Source organism: Scyliorhinus canicula, chromosome 7 (assembly GCF_902713615.1).
Source record: "Scyliorhinus canicula chromosome 7, sScyCan1.1, whole genome shotgun sequence".
Lineage (NCBI taxonomy): Eukaryota > Metazoa > Chordata > Chondrichthyes > Carcharhiniformes > Scyliorhinidae > Scyliorhinus > Scyliorhinus canicula.
The window spans coordinates 102,827,529-102,854,110 of record NC_052152.1 but is presented as its reverse complement, the minus strand read 5'-3'; the positions used below and the strand labels follow the sequence as shown (position 1 = coordinate 102,854,110).

The window sequence follows — 26,582 nt, the reverse complement described above, 5'->3', positions numbered from 1 at the left end:
TGACACAATCACAACTGAATTTGAAATTCTGTTTGCTGCATTTAAATCAATTTAAAGGACTACTTATTTTTAGAATCTATTCATATCCAAATGGAAAATTGCAAGTCTAATTAAACCAAAATGTCATCAACAGTTTCTTCATTTTCTTTCTGCTCGGTGGGGTAGGGTGATTTGTATGGAGAGGAGGCATGGAGAGGATCTGAGAATAAATTCATAATGTACCCATAACAGTCAGATTTATGACTTCATCATAGCATATACACTTGGAAGTCTTCCTTCAGCGTTATTTATGTCAGAAGTTAGCAGGTATTTATAGTGACAATAAAACATTGTATAAGGCAATGACTAATTCCCCAGCAGGCAGCTCAGATTAAAACCCTTCAACTCTCATTATCAGCCACAGCTGAAGTAAGTGAGAAGGATTCAAGAGGTTGGGAGTGGAAGGATAGAAATGTTAAGGTAATACACAGCAGCCAAGGAGGGGAAGTTTCATCTGTATCGACTGCTTGTTGATGAGGCTGGGGTAAAGATTATTCCAAAGAATCTTTCGGGCACGATTTAACGGGAAGAAAAAGTCAAATTTTGGGCACATTTAGCAGGGTGTTTCTGTGTCTGAGGCACCAAGAATGACCCACTCTCAAATGGGACTCTATTTTTTGTTCTAGCCTCGTATCAAGGCCACATTTAGCTTCATTTCCTGCTGGCGAGCTCAGCTCATCTCAGCTCAGCTTGTCAGTACAGGAAGAGATCGGAAACAATTTCTCAACTCCCCACCACGGCTCCAGATCCCCCCCCCCCCCCCCCCACATCCCAACCTACTTGTTAGGGGATCCCCAATCTCCTCTTGCCCCACCTGATAAGGGCAAGGCACCCCTGGACCCGATCCCCAGCATGGGCAACTTACCACCCAGGCACCTTGGCACTGCCAGCCTGGCACCCAGGGGTGGCACTGCCAGGCTTGCAGTGCCAACGTCCCAGGCTAGCAATGCCAAGGTGCCCAGGTGGTAGCAGGAGTGCCAGGCTACCAGCCTGCCCAGAGCCCGGCCACACCCAGGGCCCTCCGATGACCTGGGAAACCCCCACAGGTGGCGCTACACCTTGTCCACGTTTGTGTGGACCAGCGCTAAAAGACACCACGGTGAGGTCTCCCAGGCGCCTTGGGAGACTCTGGCACAAACATATTTAAGTGAGGCTAACCGCTCACTTAAATGTGAAAAGCCGGGAACCCGCCCAGTGAGGGCGGGATCCAAATCACGGCATCTCACGAGATCTCATTAGATCGTGCAAGGTGTCCCGAACATCGTAAATTAACGGCGTCGTCGCGTCACTGAGTCGGAGGCAACAGGGCTGTATGATCGGGCTCTTCATTTTATTAAAGACTAAAAGGGACCAAGCACCTTTCGCAACCTCTAAACGCTCCACAGCGAATGAACTGCCTTCTTGAAGTGTAGCCACTGTTGTAATGTAGGAAATACTGGAACCAAGCAGCAAACTCCTGAAATGGGATAATAACCAGACAGTCTGTCTGCAGAGATATTGGTTGAGGGATAAATATTGACCCGGACACTGGGGCAAACTCTCCAAAGCTGTCCATCGCTTGGAGTTTCCTCATCACATATCTGTTGCACATGAATCAATAGAGATTGATCACACAGATAAATAAAGCTCTCTTATCAAATCATGTAAGTGCCAGGATGGTAGAAGCAGAACCAGATGAGATTTTGTCTCTCAATTGCAATGATATCCTCCCCCAGCTCAGCTACAGTCTCTCACCATTGTCTATTATTAAAGTCTTAAAAATACTTTTTCCGCCATTATTTTCCATAAGCACATTTCGGAACAAGCTCTCAGTGGTAGAAAAAAAAACCTGGATAAATGCCTTGTTACTCAGTATCGATCTCTTCTCACATTATGCACACTTTTTACTTTTCTCTGTCGCATGGAACACTTAAATACAGGCCGTAAAATAGTTTCAAAAGTGGTGTTTACTGCCATTCTTTACAGGGTCATTTTAAACTAATCCACATGGAGAGAACCTGGTGTGACCAGATTGGCTGATCATTTTACTTTCCGTGGCCTTCAATGTTAATTAATACCTGGAGGGGTGTACAACTGCTACACTATTTGATGTTATCAGGTCTCCATAAGGCAAGTTAAGTTAAAATTACCTCCTTGTATGTTAGATCAACGAAGAAGATTCACCAAATTATAGCGGTTCAGATTCCAGAGATAAATCAGCTTGTTGCATTTTATTATCAACAAAAGTTAAAAACGCATTATACATCTGGATATCCACCAGCAGCTGCGAGCAATTAATTAATCCAAACAAATTCTCAGCAGGGGATTACTGAGAGCGAACCTCTTTGCACATCTAAGTGGGCAATGTCAGATGATTGTTGCACTTCATTGGTTGTAAAGGGCTTTGGAATGGTCCCCCAGTTGTGAAAGGCGCTTTATAAATGCACATCTTTCTTTGTTCTGAAACTGAGATTGTTGCCCTGTGACCTTCACTACACTATTAGATGGAAAGTTACACCAAATGCTCTTCAGCCTCCCTGAAATGCGGATGTCGATCATGTTCAAGGTAACACACTGAAACTGAAACAAATTGGTTCCAAATTAGCTATGGTTTTTAGACACACCCTCACACAACTTATTAAATTTTATTAAGCCTACACAATGCTGCATAGCATTGCATACTGAGGAACACATTCAGTGACAAATGGACAGACTCTTTCACATCTGTAAAGAGTTGGTTTGACCATTTTCATCAGAAAGACAAATAGCATGGTCCAGGGGGTAACCACATTGCCATAGAACCACAGAATAGTTACAGCACAGAAGGAGGCAATTGGGTCCATCTTGTCCATGCCAGCCCCGAAGATACCCGTGCCCTTTCTACTCCTACCTTCCTGCATTTGTTCCATAGCTCTGTAGCTTACAGCACTTAAGGTGCAGAACCAGAAACTTTAAAAACGATTTTGGGGTCTCTGCCCCCACCACTAACTCAGGCAGCGAATTCTCGACTCCCACTACCCTCCCAGTACAAAGGCTCTTCCTCATATCCTCTCTACATCTTCTGCCACTTGTTTGGAAACTATGTTGCCTGATTCTAGAATTCCCCAATTCTATCAGCATTGACAATGTGACCCTTGAGGTTGTTGATAGCTCCACACTTACCAGTAATCTTTCATTTGATTCCTAATCAACATGCCAATCACAAAAGCTGTAGCTGTGATATCCAAGCTGAGTAAGGGAGTGTGGAAAAAAAGCAATCTGACTGAGAGCAATTTGTGTCCACCAAGCCTGGGTCCTCAGTGCACTCCTTTTAGCGCTGAGACCTGGACAATATATGCTAGGCAGGAGGAAAGGCTGAACAGTTTGCACATTCACTGTCACAGACAGTCTTGGCATCCCTTGGCAGGTTAAGGATGCAGAGGTCCTGGACTGTTTTAACTCCATCAGGATCACTCATTGCTGAGCCAATGACATCTGCACTGCTCGGAAAATTCATCAGTGGTATACCTGATGGTGGTATACCTAAATACCCACTGTACAGTGAATTGACCACTGGGTCCAGGTCACTACCTCCTTGGTGCCCATGCCTCCGCTCCAAGATCACCTGCAAGTAAGATGGTGGACATTGACACGAACAGCTGGGAGACAGTCGTTGACAGCGATAACCTCTGGAGGGACATGGGAAGAGGTAAGCAGAAATGAAAAGCTCAGCTGGCGGAAAAGAGGGTCCAGAGAAAACAGAGGCCAGTGAATTGTGCTCCTTCTCAGCCCACTGTCTTCCTCGGCAGTAAATGCCGAGTGTTATACCCAAGTGGGGTTCCTGAACCACAGCAGGTGATGTTCAACACATACTTGACCACCTTGGATATTTGACCACCATGGCATCATTTCACGAATGGTTAAGATCTAACACCACCTGTTTACTTAGCATTCCCCCATGGAATCGTTAAAACCTAACCTAAACCACATGTTATTCCCTCACACAAAGCACATTCTCAGGATACAACATTAACATTGACTGCTGTGTTATTAAGCTATATTTTCTGATATATCACACAGCTTCTATTTAGTGCAGGAGTGCACAAACATCTTTCTGGATGTTATTGCAGTGAGCACTCACCTCTACATGTTGACAAGTCTGGATTAATCTGCCCATGAGTGTTTCCAGCTCGTTGTTTCTCTTAATTAGACTGGCCAGGTTGGACTCCAGACTTTGCTGTTCAAAAAAGAAATGAGATTACAGTTACACGTGGTAGGCATCACTATCCTATTACAAGGAATATCAAGTCATAAATGGAAATCATGAGGGCGTCACAAAGTAAAATTCAGATGCTTTTGTTCGGAATCACTGGGCAGTTTCACTGGCACTGGTCATTTGCTATGGCATGGGGCAGTTTCAGTGGCGGGCAGGATCACTGGCACTGGGCAGGATCACTGGCACTGGGTTGTGTACTACAGCACTGAGTAGTTTCACTGGCACTGGCCAGTTTGCTCTGCCACTGGGTAGTTTGCTCTGGCTAATGGGCCAGAGGTCAAGAGAGGTGTTAAACAGTATCAGTCGTTCATTATGCAAATGACAATTATATCCCTTCCACTAATTGCCCCCATGCAAGCTAGTGACAAATGCCTTCCATGCTGCCTCACAAGAATATCTCTCTTGTGGCTCCACTTTCCTGGGAGTGTAGGCTTGTTCTGGATGGAGGGGCTGAATGGCGGTCATCATCCACAAACACCTTCTGAATATTTACTTGTAGAAATAGTAGGGGTGAATTCTATTGTATTGTATTGAAATTAAAGCATGTTCTTTATATCTGCATCCATGATTTCATTGTAATATTTTACCATGTCTTTTCCAAAGTGACCATAGGTAGAGGAGGTCCCAGTGAAATTACAGAGACCCTGCAGAATTCATTAACAATTAAAAGGCACATCAGCATGCTTTACCCCCAAAACATAATTGAATTATCCATTTCTACACTGGACTGAATCCAGCACCACAATACACACTGCTCCTTCACATTAACCCACATGTTTCAGGGCAACGGTAGGAAACTTTTATGAAAAATAACAGAGAAATAAAAACAGTCGTTCATAGAAGGAAATAAACTTGTGTGTCTCTCACAGCTTTGGCAATCTCAGAAACACTTTTCAGCCAATGCAGTATTCTTTGAAGTGTACACACTATTGGAATACACTAATTGCACCAGGCAATTTGCATATTGCAAGGTCCAAAGAATAGAAACGGGGGATATGTCTAATATATCTTTGTAAAATCGGTGAAGGAATGAATACTGACTGCAGCAAATAGTATCAGGGGATATATTACATTCACCTGGGAGGGCATGTGAGCTCTTTGGTTTAATGCCTCATTTGAAAGATGGCAGCTGGAATAGTGTGTCACTCCTTTAGTACTGCAATGGGATTGTCAGCCTGGACTATATGCTGAACGAGGGATTTTCCAAGCTTGTTTGCCATGGACGCAAATCTAGTTATGGCTGCTAACTCTTGCGAGAAGGCCAAAACGGGATTTGCGCCAGCAAAATCTCAGAATGAGATCTCCCCCATGCTGGTGATGTAATCAGGATCATGCCAAGCGAGGGTGTGAACCTGATTACAATCAATTTAAATAGATTTGAATATGTCTAAACAGCATAACGCCTTTCCTTCCAGGTTCACCACATGCTCCTCCCCCCCCCCCCCCCCCCCCCCCCCCCCCCAACCACTGCCAGCGGGATCACTACTTCTCTGGAGCAATCGAAACGACCATACTGGGGTGCAGAGGCCATTGTAGCCCTCGGGTGATCAGGGGAGGCACTGGCACTCTGCCACTTCTAATCTGGCACGAGCAACCTGGCACTGCAATGGGTGGGGCCATGGAATGAGACTTCTAGGGAACCCATTGGGAATCCCCATTTCGGGCGGCACCATGGCTAGCACCACTGCCTCAGGTTACTGTCGGTGTGGAGTCTACAGTTTCACCCCGTGTCTGCGTGGATTTCCTTTGGGTGCTCATATTTCCTCCCACAGTCCAAAGATGTGCGGGTTAGGAGGATTGGCCATGCTAAATTGTCCCTTAGTGTCCAATGGTTAGGTTGGGTTATGGGGTTACAGGGATAGTGTAGGGGAGTAGGCCTAGTTAAACGTGCTCTTTCAGAGCGTCAGTGTAGACCCGATTGGCTGAATGGCCTCCTTCAGCACTGTAGGAATTCTATGATGGTGGATTCTAGGATGGTGATGGTGGGGAGAGGATTGCCTGCACATTAGTGGGCAGGGCGGAGACTTAGATGGAGGTATGGAAGTTCCTGGTGCTGGAAAGGATGGTGGCGGGTGCGGTTGAATTACCCTGATGCCTGCATGGTGTTGGGGGAGGTTGGAGCTCTGTACTGGAGGTTTGGGGGTGTTCCCCTTGTCTACCAGGGGTCGTGATGTCTAGGGAGGGGGGGTTTAAAATTTACTTTGATATTGGGGCACCCTGTGAAAATAGCCTCCCCGTTCTTTGAATCCCTGCTTTGCCAGTGGGTTTAGGCCACCCACAAACCAACCCCCCCCCCCCCCACCCCCCTCACCCCCGCCCCCGTCAGTTGTGTAATCCCCAGCAGCAATTTGAAATTGCACAGAGTGCCGTTTAATCTGGCTAGAAAAGGCAGCCGTGTAACCAACCAATTTGACGTTGCTTTTCTCGCCTGGTCCAGCACTCTGCGCAATGTTTGGAAAATTCCACCCTACGTTTCAGGAGCAGAACTTGAAGCCGCAACCTTCTGATACAAATAAAAGGGCAACGAAATAGGCAAAAGATAGTCTCCAGGAAAAGAGTATCTCCAATATGCACACCAGTCGATTACAATGCTGTTTTCCAAATAATGTGATAAACTCCACTGTTGCCTCACGGCGCCGAGGTCCCGGGTTCGATCCCAGCCCCGGGTCACTGTCTGTATGGAGTTGAAATGAAATGAATGAAATGAAAATCGCTTATTGTCACAAGTAGGCTTCAAATGAAGTTACTGTGAAAAGCCCCTAGTCGCCACATTCCGGCGCCTGTTCAGGGAGGCTGGCACGGGAATTGAACCGTGCTGCTGGCCTGCTTTGGTCTGCTTTAAAAGCCAGCAATTTAGCCCAGTGAGCTAAACCAGCCCCTACGTTTGCACATTCTCCCCATGTCTGCCTGGGTTTCACCCCCAGATGTGCAGGGTAGGTGAATTGGCCACGTTAAACTGCCTCTTATTTGGAAAAAATATATCAAATAAATAAATAAATTCAAATAAGACCAGAGAAACTTCTAGCCCATTATGCCTATGTCAGTTCTTCGAAAGAACTATGTAAGTAGTTCCATCCCTCTGCGGTTCCCTCAAATTGTTCCTTAGATTCCTATTTATCTAATTCTCTTCACAAAGAATTTGCTCCCGCCACCCTTTTGGACCCTGCATTCCGGATCACAACAACTGGCTTCATCAAAACATTTTCTCCTAATCACCTCTCGGGTTCTTTTGGCAATTATCTTCAATCTGCACCTCCAGTTCCCGACTCTTTTGTCAAGTATTTAGAACAGTACAGCACAGAACAGGCCCTTCGACCCTCGATGTTGTGCCGAGCAATGATCACCCTACTCAAACTCACGTATCCACCCTATACCCGTAACCCAACAACTCCCCCTTAACCTTACTTTTTAGGACACTACGGGCAATTTAGCATGGCCAATCCACCTAACCCGCACATCTTTGGACTGTGGGAGGAAACCGGAGCACCCGGAGGAAACCCACGCACACACAGGGAGGACGTGCAGACTCCGCACAGTAGAAACAGTTTCTCCCTAAGAACTCCAGCAAAACCTCTCAATGTTCTGGAATTTTATCAAACTTCCTGCAACTCCAGGCAGGAATTTCTGGCCCCGGGATGGCGGGTCCTGCCGTAGCAGTTGTGGTGAGCCGGTCAAAAGTCCATTCAGCTCCGAGGGCCTGAATGATTCTGCTGGCGGAAGATGTCAGAAGGTTCCGGTATCCCTTCCTATCAGCTCTCTGAGTGTTCCTCACAACACATCTGGACTGCAACTGTTCAAGAAGGCAGCTCATCAATAAATGCTGGTCTAGCCCACATCTCAGGGAAGAATTTAAAAATGCTTTTGAACACTTCTATTTAATGCTACCCTTCATCTCTGCTCTAAGGAAAACAATCCCAGCATCTCTAGCCTCTCCACATAAGTGGTGAAGCTCACCTCAGGCATAAATATGATAATTTTGTGCTCGCTGTTGTAGACGGATGCAAAGACATCATGAGAGGCCAGGCTGACAGGGTACAACTGGCTTTATTCCACACTAGTCACAATCATCCTCCCCTCTCCTGCTCTCCCCTCCCCTCATCAAACTACGGGGTGCTTGTCCAATTGGGAGGAAGCTCCGCCCCCTGGTCACCTGAGTAGCTCACACTGAAATGTAGGAGGGGAATCTTTCTCTTAGCTCCTGCTGCTTCTGGCTGTAACGCTGCTTCTGGACCTGGTGTGTTATTCTATACGCTGGCTGTCTTTTTCAGGACTTTGAAGCCTGGACTATGGCAAGGGTAAACGGTGCTATAACCGGTTGGATGGAGGGCATGAGGTGCCTGTTGCAGCTGCCAGTTGGGGTTCGTACTGCTAACTGGCTGCCTTTCTGCTAACTGACTGGGAGTTAAGCACAGGGTGGATATTGGTTGGCCTGCTGCTAGACTGAAAGTGGAGGAGAACGGACACACTTTTGCAGTTTTGGACTGGATGGCATCTGGAGGCCGGATGCTTCAACTGTGAGAGCAGCAGGGTGGTGGGCCATTTGGTATTGTGCCCTGCTGGTATTGATGTTGGTTATGTGTTATTGTTGGGGGATTGTATGGTTATTATTGTATTTTTGCCGTGTATTGTTATTTTGGGCCAAGCGGCTGGGTGTTCGCCAGTTGCGGCCCTCCTGCTTCTGTGCAGTGGAGCTTGAGGACTCCTTCCCGATGCTAATGAAGGGGAAGGGTGTTCTCTCTCTCTCCTCAACTGTGCATTTCCTTTTCCGGTGGACTGTACTGCTTGCAGGCACCTCTCCACCGACGTGGGGCTGTTGGTGGAGCCGGGGGGGGGGGGGGGGGGGGGGAGGGTGCATGCACTGGCTTGAGTGTTGGCGGGTTTGTCTTGTGCTTAATTGTTGAGTTTCTTGTGGTTGCTCTGTATTTTGTCTTTTTTGGTGTGTTTCTTGCTGGTGCCATTGCTGGTGGCATGATTCTGTCTTCCCACCGTTTGTCACTGAAATCTCCCATTGAAGCCACCCCAGTTTGGTACAATGGAGTCAAAAAAAATGACATAGATATCTGAAATTAAGGCAGAAAATGCTGGTAAACAGGCAGCAGGCGTGGCAGCAGTCCATGGAGAGAGGAATGTTTCAGGCCAATGAGCTTCTTTCACCAGCTTGAAATAATGGGCAGAATTTTCACGGCTGAACGGTCTCCTTCTGCTCCTATTTTTTCTATCTTTCTGAAACTTTCCATGGTGAACTGGCATGCAGATGACTGACTAACGGTGGCAGGCAGCCAATCTACACATTTAAATCCCCAATTAGACAACATTTCCATCTTTCGCTGGCATATTGCCAGTGGCAGATGCACCCCATTCTCTTAGCGCATGAGGAGGCTGTCAGATTAATGGAGGTGGCCTCCCTTCAGCGTTCTGAGGCAAGTCATCAAAGCCAGAGGCTACAATCCCCAAAAGGAGGGGACTGTTGGCAGCAATAGCTGAAACTTTTGGATTGGAGTAGGACTGCCTGTTTGGCACCTCTTAACAAAAAGTATACTTTCAATCCACCAAGAGCACTTCCATTTTGAGATGCTCTTGCGCTCTCCCAGCTGCTTCAGCAGGGCCTACCTCTCTTGGTGGGCTACCAAGTGTTCGAGAGCCCTCTAATTGGACCAGTGCCTTTGGGAGCCTGCCCACGGTCTTTAATTGGTCAGCAAGCTCAGAGGAATGGGCACCTCTGGGAAAAGAGCTCCGCTAGTCTGGTCAGGCAAATGCCCCATTTAGATCTGACCTCAGAGTCCAGAAGCCTGCAGGAAAATCCTGCCCATCCATATCTGCTGGGTTTTTAAATTAGCATTTTGCCTGAGTAGCTTCCTCGGTCACTTCAGGGGGCAGCAAAGAGTTAACCACACCGGTGTGGGACTGAAGTCACATATAAACCAGACTTGAGAAGGATTGGCAGATTGCCTTTGCTGAAGGACATCAGTGTACGGTGGATGTTTATGGTGAACCAACGGCTTCATCGTCACCTTTACTGTCACCAGCTTTTCATGGAATTCATAGAATTTACAGTGCAGGAGGCCATTCGGCCCCAAAGACAGTGGGCAGGCTCCCAAAGGCACTGGTCCAATTAGAGGGCTCTCGAACACTTGGTAGCCCACCAAGAGAGGTAGGCCCCTGGAAAGGGCACTCCACCTAAATCCACACCTCCACCCCATCCCCATAACCCAGCAACCCCAACCAACCTCTTGGGACACTAAGGGCAATTTATCATGGTCAATCCACCTAACCTGCACATTTTTGGTCTGTGGCAGTAAACCGGAGCACCCGGAGGAAACCCATGTGGACATGGGGAGAACATGCAGACTCCGCACAGACAGTGACCCCAGTTGGGAATCGAACCTGGGACCCTGGAGCTGTGAAGCAACCATGTTAACCGCTGTGCTATCGTGCCGCCCAATTTGACAGATTTTTAAAACAGAATTAAATTTCTCAAACTAGTGTGATACTGAATGCACATTCTCTGGGTTATTATTCTGGTAACAGTTACTAAATAATGTAGGCATGGTGGCATAGTGGTTAGCACTGCTGCATCACAGCGCCGAGGTCCCAGGTTCGATCCCGGCCCTGGGTCACTGCCCATGTGGAGTTTGCACATTCTCCCCGTGTCTGTGTGGGTTTCACCCCCCACAACCCAAAGATGTGCAGGTTAGGTGGATTTGTCATGTTAAATTGCTCCTTAATTGGAAATATATATATATATTATGAATAACGTAGATGAAGGACGGATTCATGAAGGGAAAGGGTCAATGAAGGGATAGAGAAAGGGGGGCGGTGGAAGAGCTGCTTACCTGATCGAGGGGCTTTATATTCATGTTACGCATAGATAGAAGAAAACAAAAAAAAAACACAATATTGGCAACCATTCTTTGTCTTCAGACAGCTGTTCAATGAATTAAACTGTGCAATCTCAGCTCACTGTATACTAAGTTCTGACTCTCTGCCGTTTAAAGTCTGCAAACTGTGAGATTCAAACACCTACTGAGAGGATTAACATGATTCTATTCATCAGGACGACTGCAGGTACTAATGTGTGCTCATTCGCTTTGCTAGCAGCTTTTCATTGCAATGTGAGCGTACTTGTGACAATAAAGATTATTATTATTAGTATTAACAGAGGGTTTGTGCACTTTTGTCCACATGTGCAGACTGCATTGGCTTTAGCTTGTGGCAATACACAGAGTTGGGATATGGATTTTCTTGGTCCATCTGGTATCAATGAAGAACAGGAATGTTAACTAGTTCTTGCCTTCCAGCCAATGGAGAGTTAAGAAACCCAAGGCTGGAAATGCCAGGGATCCTCACTGGGCAGGGGGGGGGGGGGGGGGGGGGGGATGTCGACAGTGTGGACCCTTCAGCAAACTGGAAGACATCACAAATGGACAGAATTTTAAAAAGGAATAGAACAAGGAGAGGGCGAGAGAGGGCCACAGACATCTAAACACACAAATACACATGGATAGACTGAAATACACATAAATAAAAACAAGCACACAAGGCATATCAAAAGATGGCAAATGTATGATTATGATGATGTGAATTATAGATGCCTCACTTATGCAACATGAAGACAACTTGAACAATTGCCTCCTGGAGCTATGGATCACCTGCATTATTATTGCTTAGAAACCCTGTGAGCTCTGGGGCAGCACGGTGGTGCAGTGGTTAACATTGCTGCCTCACGGCGCTGAGGGCCCAGTCGACCCCAGCCCTGGGTCACTGTCCAAATTCTCCCCGTGTTTGCGTGGGTTTCACCCTCACAACCCAAAAGATGTGCAGGGTAGGTGGATTGGCCACGCTAAATTGCCCCTTAATTAGAAAAAAAAATGAATTGGGTACTCTAAATTTATATTTTTAAAAATAAACCCTGTACTTCCTGGAAACAACACTTATGACAGAAACATCATTAACCTGGCACAATAGCATGATTCTTTCGGACGTGAACCAAGAGGGGAAGGTGCTAGGTAAATGCAAATTAGTTAATCTTTCTTTTCTCCTCCTAAAGTAACTTCAGGTAAGTGGTTGCCATCGATAAAAGTGCCAGCTGTCAATCCCTGAGCTTCTGATTGGGGAGGTGATGTCTAACCTCGAAGTCTAATTGTGATGTATCAAAGCACGATCATTGCTGCTGCAAGGGAATCTCTGATTTCTTCATGCTATTTCCTGCCAAGCATGTTGCCATTATTGTGTACCACAGAGTGCGAATCCCATTTGTCATCGGTGTGAGCATTGTCGACCAACACTATAACGGTGTGCCTGAATTCAATACCAGCTAACAATAAACCACACAACAGCAATCCATACAGCAAAGAATCCTGGTTTCATGAGAGTACTAGACTGTACGGTAAATATGAGGGTCTTCAGTTATGTAGCGAGACTAAAATAAAAGCTGGAGAGAAGAGAAAGTTAAGGGCAGATTTAATATAGGTTTTTAAAATGAGGAAGGGTTTGCTAGAGTAAATAGGAGAAACTGTTTGCTCTATCAAGGGGGGTCAATAATCCGAGGATATGGATTCAAGATAATTGGCATAAGGAGGCCAGGGAGGAACAGCACATTGTTATGATGTGGAATGTGTCTGGTAACAGATTAAATAGTAACTTGCAGAAGGGAATTATGTATGATATAATTCAAAAGAAAAAAGGGTTCTGGGGAAAGAGCATGGAGCAAGTGACTAATTGGATTGCTCTTTCACAGAGCCAGCACAGGCAGATTGGACCAAGGAGTCTCCTTCTGTACTGTAAGATCATCTGATAGCCGCAACAGTGAGTCATAAAGTCACTTGACAAGTCCCGTGGTAATGCTGTCCCTCTGTTGAGCAGCAGCCAGTCCTTCTTCAGCTTCTGTCCCTGTCAGACCAATGTGAGGTGAATCATCCTTTAAGACCCAGCAGAGAGCCTGCCTCTGGGCTGGGGCAAGTTTGAATCATGCCAAAGCAAAATGCTGCCCTGACATTTGCTAGAGAGACAGCTCTTCAGGTCATACGATAACTTTAACAAGAAGAGATGTGCAAATGACTAAATCAACTCACACCGTGTTGCCAAACAGACAGTATTAGAACCCACCACTTCACCGCTTTGCAAGCGCGGAAACAAATTCTATCTGATTGTTGTTTTGCAAACCTAAAGTAGCTTCCTTGCCTCCAGCCTATGTCACTGTCCATGGCTTTTCAACCGTGTTAGCATCTTCAAAGCGAGGTGGGAGCAGGAGCTCCTTGATAACTCTGTAGCTTCTAGTGAAGGTAGCCTCTTTCAAATTTCATTTACTTATCCATCCATGGAATGAAGGCAAGTTTTGTTCGGTATATTTTAGGCAGGGATGCAATTTTATAGCCTTGGTATCTTGCTTAGTGTTTATGAGACAATTTGAGAGCACTTTAATTGTTAGCTTACTCCTGCTGTACTAACTGCTCCTTGCCTATATTCATTCCTCCTTTTGCTATACATAAATATGGCGGTCTCTACATTTGGTCTCTTTATATAGTGCAGCCTCCATATAGCATAGCTTCTATATCGGCCTAGTTCTAGAAACAATGGGCGGAGTTCTCCGCAACGGCCGACGCCGTCGTGAAACCCGGAGTGTTTCACGACAGTGTCGGAGGCTGTTCCTCGCCCCCTATTCTCCCCCCCCCCAGGGGGCTAGGAGCGGATTTGCGGAGAACTCGGCTGCCGGGAATGACGCGGCCGGCGGCGCCTAATGATGTCAGCCGCGCATGCGTGGGTTGCCATCTTCCCCTCCGCTGCCCCACAAGACGTGGTGGCTTGATCTTGAGGGGAAAGAGTGCGTCTCTTGGAGACGCCGGCCCGACGATCGGTGGGCACCGATCACGGGCCAGTCCCCTCCCGAGCACGGCCGTGGTGCTCAATCCCCTCTCCCCCCCCCACAGGCCCCAAACTCACCTTTTCCGATATGTTCACGCCAGCAGCAATCAGGTGTGGTTGCCGCTGGCGTGAACAGGTCGGGAACGGCAGGCCGCTTGGCCCATCCGGGCCGGAGAATCGCGGGGCGCCATGAAAAATGGCGACCCGCGATTCTCTGAGCAGCGTGTCGCAAAACGTGACACGCCATTTTGGGGTGGGGGGGTGGGAGAATTGCGCCAAACGTCTGTACAGTGGGTGGTCACATGGATGCTGGGATGACACGGGTACATAAGGGGTCACCTATCGGGTACATGGGAATTCTCCCTGGAGCACGGGCAGACACAGTGTGTAAGAGTGCTTAGAATGTCATAGAATTTGCAGTGCAGAAGGAGGCCATTTGGCCCATCGAGTCTGCACCGATCCTTGGAAAGAGCTCCCTACTTAAGCCCACACATCTACCCTTTCTCTGTAACCCAGTAACCCCACCTAACCTTTTTTGAACATTAAGGGCAATTTAACATGGCCAATCCACCTAACCTGCACATCTTTGGCCTGTGGGAGGAAACGGGAGCACCCGGAGGAAACCCCCACAGACACGGGGAGAACATGCAGACTCCGCACAGACAGTGACCGAAGCCGGGAATCGAACCTGGGACCTTGGAACTGTGAAGCAACAGTGCTAACCACTGTGCTACCATGCCACCCTATATAAACTGTTTTCGATCTAATACTTAGTCGCCAGTCATTGTAACCCAATACATGTACACAACCAATAGCCAGTTCGGATAAAAGATCACAGACCTTGGGCGCGACCTAATGGCTGAATCACGTTCTACGCGGGATGCCACGTGGCCAGTAAATCGTGCAAGAGGCCTCTCGCAAGATCCCATTAGATCTCGCGAGACATTGTGATCTGGATCCCACCCACAATGGGCAAGACCCAAATTTGCATATATAGGTGTGCAGTTAGACACAATTAAATATGACTCCGCCAGAGCTAATCAGTCCCTGGGATCTAATGGCATTTCTGAGGAAACCCCAGCCAGAACAGCACTTGGGGGAGGCCCCCAGGTGGTCGGCCCCTGAGAAGGGTGGCATCCTACCTCTGCTAATGCCACATGGGCACTGCCAGTCTGGTACCCTGACAGTTCCACCTGGGTGCCGACCAGGAACTGCCAAGGTGGCATTGGCAGGGGCTCTGCCAGGCTGGCAGTGTGAACGTGGCTTTTTTCCCATGCCAGGGATCAGGGCCGCATTGGGTGATTATGAAATTGGGGCAACGCTTAAAAATAGCACCCCGATCCCATCCTGCACTGATGAGTGGAGCTCCTCAATGCAGGAAATTAAGGTAAGTGCGGCCTTGACGGGGCCTTCCCCGTTGAAGCCTGATAAAATAGCAGAGTCCCGTTCGATAGCGGGGAAACACCCAGCTAAACCCTCCCATAACGTGACTATTTTTTCCGTTAAACCGCTCCCATTAACTCGGTTTCTCCATAACAGTTGCCCGAGCTGCTGAGCATTTCAAGCATTTTCTGTGTTTATTTACGTCAATGTCCAGCAGGCTGTTTTTACAATAGTCTCAATATAACATTGCCTCTGCAGCATATCTTTATATATATTATTAGTACCTACATATGACAGCACATTCTCATTTTCTTGGGATTTTTTCACGTCTGACATTTCATTCCATATATTCCTGCAGCGTCTCCTAGACTGTGACCCTGCACTGACCTCCACTGATGGCCTCCTATTCTTGCTCTGCCCCTGGCTATCAGTAGCTTACTGCTTTGCTCCTCAGAGAGCCCTTTGATGTGCTCACATCATTAGTAACAAATAGCAGATCGTGATCTGTCCATCTCAGTCGATTGCCTCCAGCAATCCCCCTCTCACACTCAGGTTTTCTTTCTTAAAAAAAGCAAACTTTAAAATTTAACAGATAAAATTCTTCCTGGTATCCACGGTAAGTCATGCCTTATGGTGCCAACCTATCATGGAATGTCTCAAGAGTGCTCTCCTCTAGGGAACACCCAGAAGCAGACAAGCCAAGAAATTAACTGAGAAGGGAGGCAGCGGACATCCATATAGAGGCAGTGGACACCTATAGACAGTGGACACCTATAGAGAGACAGCGGACACCTATAGAGAGACAGCGGACACCTTTAGAGAGACAGCGGACACCTATAGAGAGACAGTAGACACCTATAGAGAGACAGCGGACACCTATAGAGAGACAGCGGACACCTATAGAGAGACAGCGGACACCTATAGAGAGACAGTAGACACCTATAGAGAGACAGTGGACACCTATAGGGTGGCAGTGAACACTGTAGAGGGGCAGCGGACACCTATAGAGGGACAGGAAACACCTATAGAGGGTCAGCAGACACCGATAGGGTGGCAGCAAACACTGTAGAGGGGCAGCGGACACATACAGAGAGTCAGAGGACACCTCCAGAGTCATCAGACACCTATAGACAGCCAAAGACACTTATTGAGAGGCGGACGACATCTGTAGAGAGGGAGAAGACACCTATAGCAAGGCAATGGACATGGGTAGAGAGTCAACGGACACCTATAGAGAGGCAGCAATCACCTATAGAGGGACAGCAAACACCAAATGGTGCCATCAGACAATGTAGAGAGGAAGTGGACACTGCAGATGCAGCAGACACCTATAGGGTGGCAGCGAACATTGTAGAGAAGCAACGGGTAGTCTTTTCCTGAGGGAGAGCTCACAGACTCAGTGTGAATGGACAGCAGTGTGGGCCACCCTGAGGGAGAGCTCACAGACTCAGTGTGAATGTACAGCAGTGTGGGCCACCCTGAGGGAGAGCTCACAGGCTCAGTGTGAATGTACAGCAGTGTGGGCCACCCTGAGGGAGAGCTCACAGACTCAGTGTGGATGGACAGCAGTGTGGGCCACCCTGAGGGAGAGCTCACAGACTCAATGTAACAGGGCAGCAGTGTGGGTCTCCCTCAGGGAGAGCTCACAGACTCAGTGTAACAGGGCAGCAGTGTGTGTCTCCCTGAGGGAGAGCTCACAGACTCAGTGTAACAGGGCAGCAGTGTGGGTCTCCCTGAGGGAGAGCTCACAGACTCAGTGTGAATGGACAGCAGTGTGGGCCACCCTGAGGGAGAGCTCACAGACTCAGTGTGAATGTACAGCAGTGTGGGTCTCCCTCAGGGAGAGCTCACAGACTCAGTGTGAATGGACAGCAGTGTGGGTCTCCCTGAGGGAGAGCTCACAGACTCAGTGTAACAGGACAGCAGTGTGGGTCTCCCTGAGGGAGAGCCCACAGACTCAGTGTGAATGGACAGCAGTGTGGGTCACCCTGAGGGAATGTTCAGAGACTCAGTGTGAATGGACAGCAGTGTGGGTCTCCCTGAGGGAGAGCTCACAGACTCAATGTAACAGGGCAGCAGTGTGGGTCTCCCTGAGGGAGAGCTCGCAGACTCAGTGTAACAGGGCAGCAGTGTGGGTCTCCCTGAGGGAGAGCTCACAGACTCAATGTAACAGGGCAGCAGTGTGGGTCACCCTGAGGGAGAGCTCACAGACTCAGTGTAACAGGGCAGCAGTGAGGGTCTCCCTGAGGGAGAGCTCACAGACTCAGTGTGAATGGACAGCAGTGTGGGTCACCCTGAGGGAGAGCTCACAGACTCAGTGTAACAGGACAGCAGTGTGGGTCACCCTGAGGGAGAGCTCACAGACTCAGTGTGAATGGACAGCAGTGTGGGTCTCCCTGAGGGAGAGCTCACAGACTCAGTGTGAATGGACAGCAGTGTGGGTCACCCTGAGGGAGAGCTCACAGACTCAGTGTAACAGGACAGCAGTGTGGGTCACCCTGAGGGAGAGCTCACAGACTCAGTGTAACAGGGCAGCAGTGAGGGTCTCCCTGAGGGAGAGCTCACAGACTCAGTGTGAATGGACAGCAGTGTGGGTCACCCTGAGGGAGAGCTCACAGACTCAGTGTAACAGGGCAGCAGTGTGGGTCTCCCTGAGGGAGAGCTCACAGACTCAGTGTAACAGGACAGCAGTGTGGGTCTCCCTGAGGGAGAGCTCACAGACTCAGTATGAATGGACAGCAGTGTGGGTCTCCCTGAGGGAGAGCTCACAGACTCAGTGTGAATGGACAGCAGTATGTGTCTCCCTGAGGGAGAGCTCACAGACTCAGTGTAACAGGGCAGCAGTGTGGGTCTCCCTGAGGGAGAGCCCACAGACTCAGTGTGAATGGACAGCAGTATGTGTCTCCCTGAGGGAGAGCTCACAGACTCAGTGTAACAGGGCAGCAGTGTGGGTCTCCCTGAGGGAGAGCTCACAGACTCAGTGTGAATGGACAGCAGTGTGGGTCTCCCTGAGGGAGAGCTCACAGACTCAGTGTGAATGGACAGCAGTGTGGATCTCCCTGAGGGAGAGTTTCCAGACTTGGTTTAACATGATAGCAGTGTTCACAGTGGGGCTGAAAATTGACTCTTTTGGTCTTCCTGATGCTGATTAAGTTGTTACTCACCCGGGATGTAACGTTGGGCACACAGTTTCAGAGCAGGAGGTTGAGGGATGTGGTGAAGAGTTAGCGCTACGTGTCATTAGCAAAGTTGACTCCATGCCTCGTGCATAGTGTTGCTGAAGTCTGTATACAGCTGGGCAAGAGGAGTTGTGCAACAGCAGTGTCATGTTGCTGGACAATGAAGCCAAATGCTTTAGGTAAAGGACTGAAATTCATAAGATGAGATTTGTGAGGTGTTTAAGAGGACAATGTGGGAGACAGTCTTGGATCATTTGGGCTACAAAGAGTCAAAAGAAATGGAAAGTTATTGGTCACCCACAGTTCCTGTGTTCCTTGAGCACTTGGATACAGTTCAACAAAAGCAGTCTGGATCCTGTTGCATTTTGGTCTAACAAAGCCATAAACTGGTATTCAGAATATTTTGCAATATTACTCCAGTTACACCCTCAGGGACCGCAGGAATGTAAGCTGGTAAACTCTGAGCTAGTGCACAGTGGGACCCAGGCACTGATAGACCAGCAAAAACTTTGGGCGAGATTCTCCCAAAACGGGAGAAATCGTAAAGCTGCCGTAAAACCTGGGCGGGTTTTACGGCAGCGCGCCCCTTCCCGACCGGGGACCGATTCTGGTCCCCGGTCGGGGCTCGCAGCCCGACGCCGTAGGCTCCGGCAAGACGGGCTTAACGAAAATCGTTAAGCCCGCTTGCCGGAGTTAGCACCGGCTGACGCGTCATATGACGTCAGCCGCGCATGCGCAGTTTGGAAGACTCCAACCCGCGCATGCGCGGGTGACGTCATCGCGTTTTTGCGCGAAACCCGCGCATGCGCGGGCCGGGTTGCCCCTCAGCCGCCCCGCGAATGGATACTGCGGGGCGGCGGAAGGACAAGTAGTGCGCGGGCATCGGGCCCGCTGCCCGCGATCGGTGCCCACCGATCGCGGGCCCATGGCACTCTTGGCACGGCCGTGGTACGGCCGTGCCAATCGGTGCCATGGTTATTAATAGCGAGTTTGTGACGCCGTTTTTACGAACGGCAAGACCAGGTGTGTTTGCCGTTCGTAAAAACGGCGGAAAGGGCTGGGACTTCGGCCCATCTAACAGCTGAGAATCGCTGCCGGCCGTAAAAAAACGGCGGCAGCGATTCGGGTCGGGACTTCGGCGGGGGGGTGGAGAATAACGGGAGGGCGGCAAAAATGTCGGGAAGGCCCTCCCGCTATTCTCCCACCCGTCGTGGGGGGCGGAGAATTTCGCCCTTTATCTTTAAACATGGTCGATTCTTGTCGAGGGCAGATTCAAATGACTAAAGTGACCCTTTAACTCGGCTGCTTCACTTGCTTTGCTTATTTCCTTCTCAGAGCCAATATTCGGGGTAAATTCCTTCTCAACCACAGCCTTTCCATAATGGACCCCATGAGGTACGTTTGATTAACTACAGAAACATTTTAGTTCGCTGTTATCTATCTCACTGAAAATTCCATCTCCAATGCCCTTTTTTTCAGAGACAGAACTGAAGAGTTCAAAAGAAGTTTGCCGTTTTCAAAGGAGTGCTCTTGTTGAACTGAATAAGAGAAAATCTGCTTTAATATTACAGAAGTTCAAATAAAACAAGTTGCGGTGTACTGTAGTCTATGCTTCAGAGGCTGAATGTCTGCACGCTGGGGGATCTGATGTGAATACAAGATAGTGCGGGTGTGACATTAACTTTAGAGCTGGGGAGGGGCAGAACAATGGCACAGTGGTTAGCACTGCTGCCTCACGGCACCGAGGTCCCAGGTTCAATCCCAATCACAAGCCACTGTCCATGTGTAGTTTGCATATTCTCTCCGTGTTTGCGTGGGTTTCAGCCCCACAGCCCAAAGATGTGTAGGGTAGGTGGATTGGCCACGCTAAATTGCCCCTTAATTGGAAAAAAATGAATTGGGCTATTCATTGGGCATTAGAGCTAGGGTGTTCCAGTGTCCTGTCAGGAAGTATTTCTTCACACAGAAGGTAAACCAAGTCTGATATTTTCTTCGACAAAAAGATGTTGAACCTGGAGTGTCAATTCACAATTTCAAAACTAAATGTGAGAGTTTTTTGGGAAGTAAAGGTTTTAGGGAAGCATAGAAACACGGAAGCTGGGAGCAGGAGTAGGCCATTTGGCCATTCGTGCCTGCTCCACCATTCAATGTGATCATTGTTGATCCTCGATCTCAATGCTATATTCCCACTTTCTCCCCATGTCTCTTGATGCCATTAAAACCTAAAAAAAATCCGTCCCTTTTGAATGCATTCTGTGACTTGGCCTCCACAACCTCTGTGGTCGAGAATTCGACAGGTTCACTACCCTTTGAGTGAAGACATGTTTACAGTCCTAAAAGGTCCACCTCATATCCTGAGACCATATCCCCCGTTTCTAGATTCCCCAACCAGGGGAAACATCCTCCCTGCATCTAGACTGTCCAGCCCTGTTAGAATTTTATACGTTTCAATCAGATCTCCTTTCATCTTTCTAAACTCTAGTGCATACAGGCAGTCAAACCAATCTCTTCTCACAGGCCAGTTCCATTAGCCTCAGTATCAGCCAAGTGAACCTCCACTGTACTTCCTCTGGGGCAAGTATATCCTTTCTTAGGTAAGGAGAGCAAAACCGCATGTAATACTCCTGATGTGGTCTCACAAAGGCCCTGTATAACTGCAATAAAACATCCCTGCGCTAAATTCGAATCCTCTTGCACTGAAGGCCAACATACCATTTACTTTCATAATTGCTTGCTGTACCTACCTCTCCACTTCGACTGACTGGTGTACAAGGACACCCAGATCCCTTTGTATATCCACACTTCCCAATACATCACCTTTAAATAATACATTTCCTTTCTGTTTTTCACACCAAAGTATATAACTTCACATTTAGCCACGTTGTACTGCATCTACCATGTGTTTGCCCACTGACTCAACTTGTCTAAATCACCTTGAAGCCTCCTTGCATCCTCCTCACAACTCACAATCCCACCCAGTTAAACTTGGAAATACTACATATGATTCCCTCATCCAGATCACTTACATATTTAGTGAATAGCTGGGGCCCAAGCATTGATCCTTGCGGTACCCTATTAGTCACTGCCTGCCACTCGGAAAAAGACCCATTTACTCCCAATCTCTGGTTTTAAATAAAGACGGTTAAGTAGATTTGAAGCACAGTTCAGCCATATTGTAATAGAATAGCAGAACAGATTTAAGCGGCTGAGAGACACCACTGGTCACAACGAACCAAGTCACCCACCATAGTCATAATGAATGGCAGAGCAGGCTCGAAGGGCCGAATGCCGTCTTCCAGCTCCTAATTCTATGAACACAATCCTATTATCTTCACTCTGTCTTCTCCCTCCAAACCAATTGCCTACCCATGTCAATAGATTCCCTCCAATTATCTGCTTTCTTATCTTTGTTAACAGTCTCTTATGTACAACATTATCGCATTCCTTCTGTAAGCCTCTATAAATAACATTCAACAGATACTCCTTTATCTCCCATGTTTATTCTGGTGACTATTCCACGACAGAAGTTAGACTATTAAGCCTATCATTTCCTAGTTTGTCTTTCCTCCTTCCTTCAATAATGTAGTGCATTGGCAATTTTCCAATCCAAGGAGTCTTGTCACAGAATATTGTTATATTGTTCAAAGCCAAGGCAGGAACCAGGTAAGCCTGTTGATAATTTCTCCAGGAGATTGAGGAATGTAGCCATCAAGTGTTAATTCAAGGAAACAAATGGAAGGTCAGTGGATAATTTCACTTAGGGCTTTGCATACCCTGGTCAACAAAAGCTCTGATTGGAAACGACAAACAGACAGAGGAAAATGCCCACATATAGTTCAAATTGTAGAGCTTATGGAAAGTCAATCACTGGAAAAAATGTGCTGAAAGAAAATGGTAAAGGAGTTACCAAAGGCAGAGCAACAGGGGGAATGAGGAAGAAATAATGCCAGAAAATCCATACCCTGCAAGATCATAGAATCATAGAACTTACAGTGCAGAAGGAGGCCATTCGGTTCATCGAGTCTGCACCGGTCCTTGGAAAGAGCACCCCATTTAAACCCACACTTCCAACCTATCCCCGTAATCCAGTAATCCCACCTAACCTTTTTGGACACTAAGGGCAATTTATCGTAGCCAATCCACCTAATCTGCACATCTTTGGACTGTGGGAGGAAACCGGAGCACCCGGAAGAAACACACGCAAACACAGGGAGAACATGCAGACTCCGCACAGACAGTGACCCAAGCCAGAAATCGAGCCTGGGTCGCTGGCGCAGTGAAGCAATAGTGCTAACCAATGGGCTACCATGCCGTTCAAATGTCTGAATGCAACATTTCCCAGAGTAAAAAAATTCATTTGCACATTCAGATCAAAAAATAAGTCGACGGCCAGAAATCTGAAGTTTGAGCTTGATACTGGAGCACAGAACAATAAGCCTTGCAGATCGTACCAGATGGTCTTTCCTGAAAATCTTAAAAGAAAATGGGTGTCCAAAGAAAGATGCTCTGAAACTGAGCAATGTCATGCTGATGGCAAACAGTGGAACTGAGGCTGGCCAGCAAGAAGTATCACATCATTATTGATCCAGAGAAGAAACCATTGATTCATCCCTAATCCGCGAGCACCTCCTTCGGACGCCTAAGAACGAGAGTCTTCGATGACAGCGACACCAAGATCCTCGTGTACAAGGCAGTTTTTCCTCCATTCTCTATGGCTCAGAAACTTGGAACTACGTACAGACGCCTCCTCAAGGTTCTGGAGTGGTACCATCAACACTGCCTGAGACGTATTCTCCACATACTTACATAGAAACACAGAAATTGGGAGCAGTCCGGCCCCAGCACCTTGCCTGACTTCATCATGCCAATGCACTCAATCACCTCCTTTAGCCCTAATAGTTCCTCCAGCACATGCCTCTTCCCTTCCTCCAACTCTGGGAAGTCCAGCCGGCCTAGGAACTGACCCATACAAGCCTCCTGAAGCCCACACCCCCCACTATCCCCAGCACGGCCCTGTTGGTCCCCTCATAGAAGGCCTCGAACACCTAATATATCCTCTCTGGATCCAACACCACTCCCCCCCACTTCCAGCCTCACCTGCAGGACTTCCCTCGACACTGCCAGTTGCCGAAGCTGATGGGCCAGCTTGCAGTTCACCTTCTTCCCATACTCATACTGCACCCCCCCCCCCCCACCACACCCAGTGCCTGCTGCAGCTGACCCACTACCGTTCTTGTCAACAACAAATCAAACTGCCGCTCCAGCCTTTTTCTTTCTGCCAGCAACTCCTATGTGGGGGCCACAACTACCTCATATTCACCTCAACTACCTCATCCAATAATCGCCGCTTCTCCTCCCTTCCTATCCTATCTTTATGGGCCTTGAGCGAGATAATTACCCCCCAGACCACCATTTTCAGAACCTCCCAAGACGTTGCTGCCGATACCTCCACATTGTGTTTGAGGTCAGGACAGCACGGTGGCGCAGTGGGTTTGCACTGCGGCCTCATGCCGCCGAGGTCCCAGGTTCGATTCCGGCTCAGGGTCTCTGTCCTTGTGGAGTTTGCACATTCTCCCCGTGTTTGCGTGGGTTTCGACCCCACAACCCAAAGATGTGCAGGGTAGGTGGATTGGCCACACTAAATGGCCCCTTAATTGGAAAGAATGAATTGGGTACTCTAAATTAAAAAAAAAGTAAAAAATAAGTGATTGAGCTCAACATATTTCTTAATCACCATGGTCACCTTCCCACAAAACACCTGTCCGGCTAAAAGCCCTGATTCGAACCTCACCCCAGCATCTGCGCTTGACCCGAACAAAGTCTCACATCTAGATAGTGCAGAGAATGGTCGGAAATCACTATTCCCACATAATAATAATAATCTTTAATGTCACCAGTAGGCTTACATTGCAATGAAGTTACTCTGAAAACCTTGTTTAATGCCACAAGGTCTTACATCATTGATGCTGCAACCGGCAAGCAAATTAGAAGGAACAGAGTCCGAGCAGGAAAGATCATCAACAGCGCCAACAGCGTCACGAATGAGCAAGACAACATCACCAGTATCACCAACAATTGGTGCAACATAAACATTACCAATAAGTGACACAACATTAGTGGCATTAAGCAAGGTTAGCCAGGACAGTGTACCAACTCATCAGTGAACACAACAACTACCAAATATACAAAATGGAAGCACAACACGTGAGTAATGTTTTTGAGAAAGGAAAAGAAACCAGAAACGAGTTTGAAGATGTTGAGTTTAATTGTACAAGTTAATTCTTAATCTTTAGTTTAGACATAGTAAAAAAAAAATTAATGATTGGAACAGTGATGTAAAGAGGCTTTTTTTTCTTACAGAAAGAAGGATGTTATATTGTTAAATTATTCCATAAGACCATAAGATTTAGGAGGAGAATTAGGCCATTCTGTCCAACGAGTCTGCTCAATCATGGCAGATTCCAAAATTATTTGAGAACTATATTGTTAAATAGCCGAAATCCACATCACTTACTACCGCACGACAGTCAGGAAACGAGCAACAAATTACCATTTCACAGTACAGGGTGTAATCTGAGAAACACCTTCGACGAACCTCCATTTGAGTCTAAAAGTGTGATCATTTCAACTGCTGTGAACCACAAGACATAGCAGGTCTATTCTGGAATCAGAAGATCAATAAAACTAGTTTCATCCATATCCTGCAAATGCCCCTTTCTTAAAACAACACTGATTATGTTGAGGAAGTTCAAGGCTATTAAATCACCGCAGAAGGATTCAACACGTATTGTGAATATTATTGTTACACCGCCAGTGTTTTGTTTGGTGCTCTGGAGAATTTCTAGATAATTCCTGCATTTAATGCTAGTTAGATCCGTGTCATTTTCAGAAACAAAAGCTAAACATTTCCCATTATACCATTCAGCTGTATCCAAACAGGACAATTAATGTTGGCCTTGCCAGTGACGCCTACATCATCAGAATGAATATGAAGAAAAATAATAAGCTTTACATTGCCGTAAATTAGGCACCCCCGTCAGGGATTTTCGTCGCCACCTTTAAAAACTTAAAAGCCAATTGCAACCTCAATAAAAGCACTCCAAAGTACCCGAACATACCTTATCAGACCTCATGGCTTTAATTAAATGAGACATGTCTCAATTTGACAGAGTATGCAATTGGCCTTGTGGAAGCAGGATATCTATTAAAGGTTCAATGCACTCATGAAAATATGTTTGCCAACATTTTTTAAATCCAGAGAAGGGAACGACCCAGAGGCAATTAAAGAGATCCAAATGCAACAGGAGTTTTATTCAAGAAGACAATGGGCACGATTTAGTGGGATTCAGCGGACTTGAAACTAAGGGCGTGATTCTGCGGCTTCATTGCGCTCTCGCTCGAGTGAAACGAGGTCGGTGAGTAGCCAGAGAGGCCAAAAACGGGATCCGCGCCCTGTGCCAAACAGTTTGCGATGCAATCGGCCCATTCCCGTAAGCGAAATCGGGATCTCACCGTATCGTGGCCAAAACCCAATTATCACCACTTAAGCCCCATTTCCATACAATTAACGAGAGCCACCCCATATCCAACTGCTTCCTGTCCTTCAGCGGCCTCCCCAGCAAGTGGCTACATTGGTGCCGATTAGTACTTCTTTTGAAAGACATGAACCTGAAGCTGGCAGAAGGGCTTCTGTGGGGAGCTGAGGAGGTGGGTGGGCCATGTAATATGTGGGAGTCATTGCCTAGCATTCCAATCACACACTGATGGCTGGACACTGTGCTTGAACACTGCGGGAGGCAACACCTCACACGCAACATCCGAACACGCAGGGGATGGGACAAAGCTTCAGGGAAATGTCCACATCTGGAGGGTGGGTGGGTGCCACA

At 47.6% G+C, this 26,582-nt stretch overlaps 1 protein-coding gene across 5 annotated transcripts in view; it reads right to left on the bottom strand.

The window, feature by feature from the left end:
• mid1 (midline 1) overlaps positions 1 to 26,582 on the bottom strand; it is a 223,485-nt gene that overhangs the window by 69,402 nt on the left and 127,501 nt on the right. For 4 of the 5 annotated variants that reach the window (XM_038802566.1, XM_038802568.1, XM_038802567.1 and 1 more), the window contains exons 3-4: positions 11,107 to 11,118; positions 4,139 to 4,234 (exon numbers count right to left, since the gene is read on the bottom strand). In XM_038802566.1, coding sequence (XP_038658494.1) covers positions 4,139 to 4,234; positions 11,107 to 11,118 — 108 coding nt within the window. The remainder of the gene's footprint in view (positions 1 to 4,138; positions 4,235 to 11,106; positions 11,119 to 26,582) is intronic. The other variant, XM_038802564.1, reaches the window with a different exon arrangement.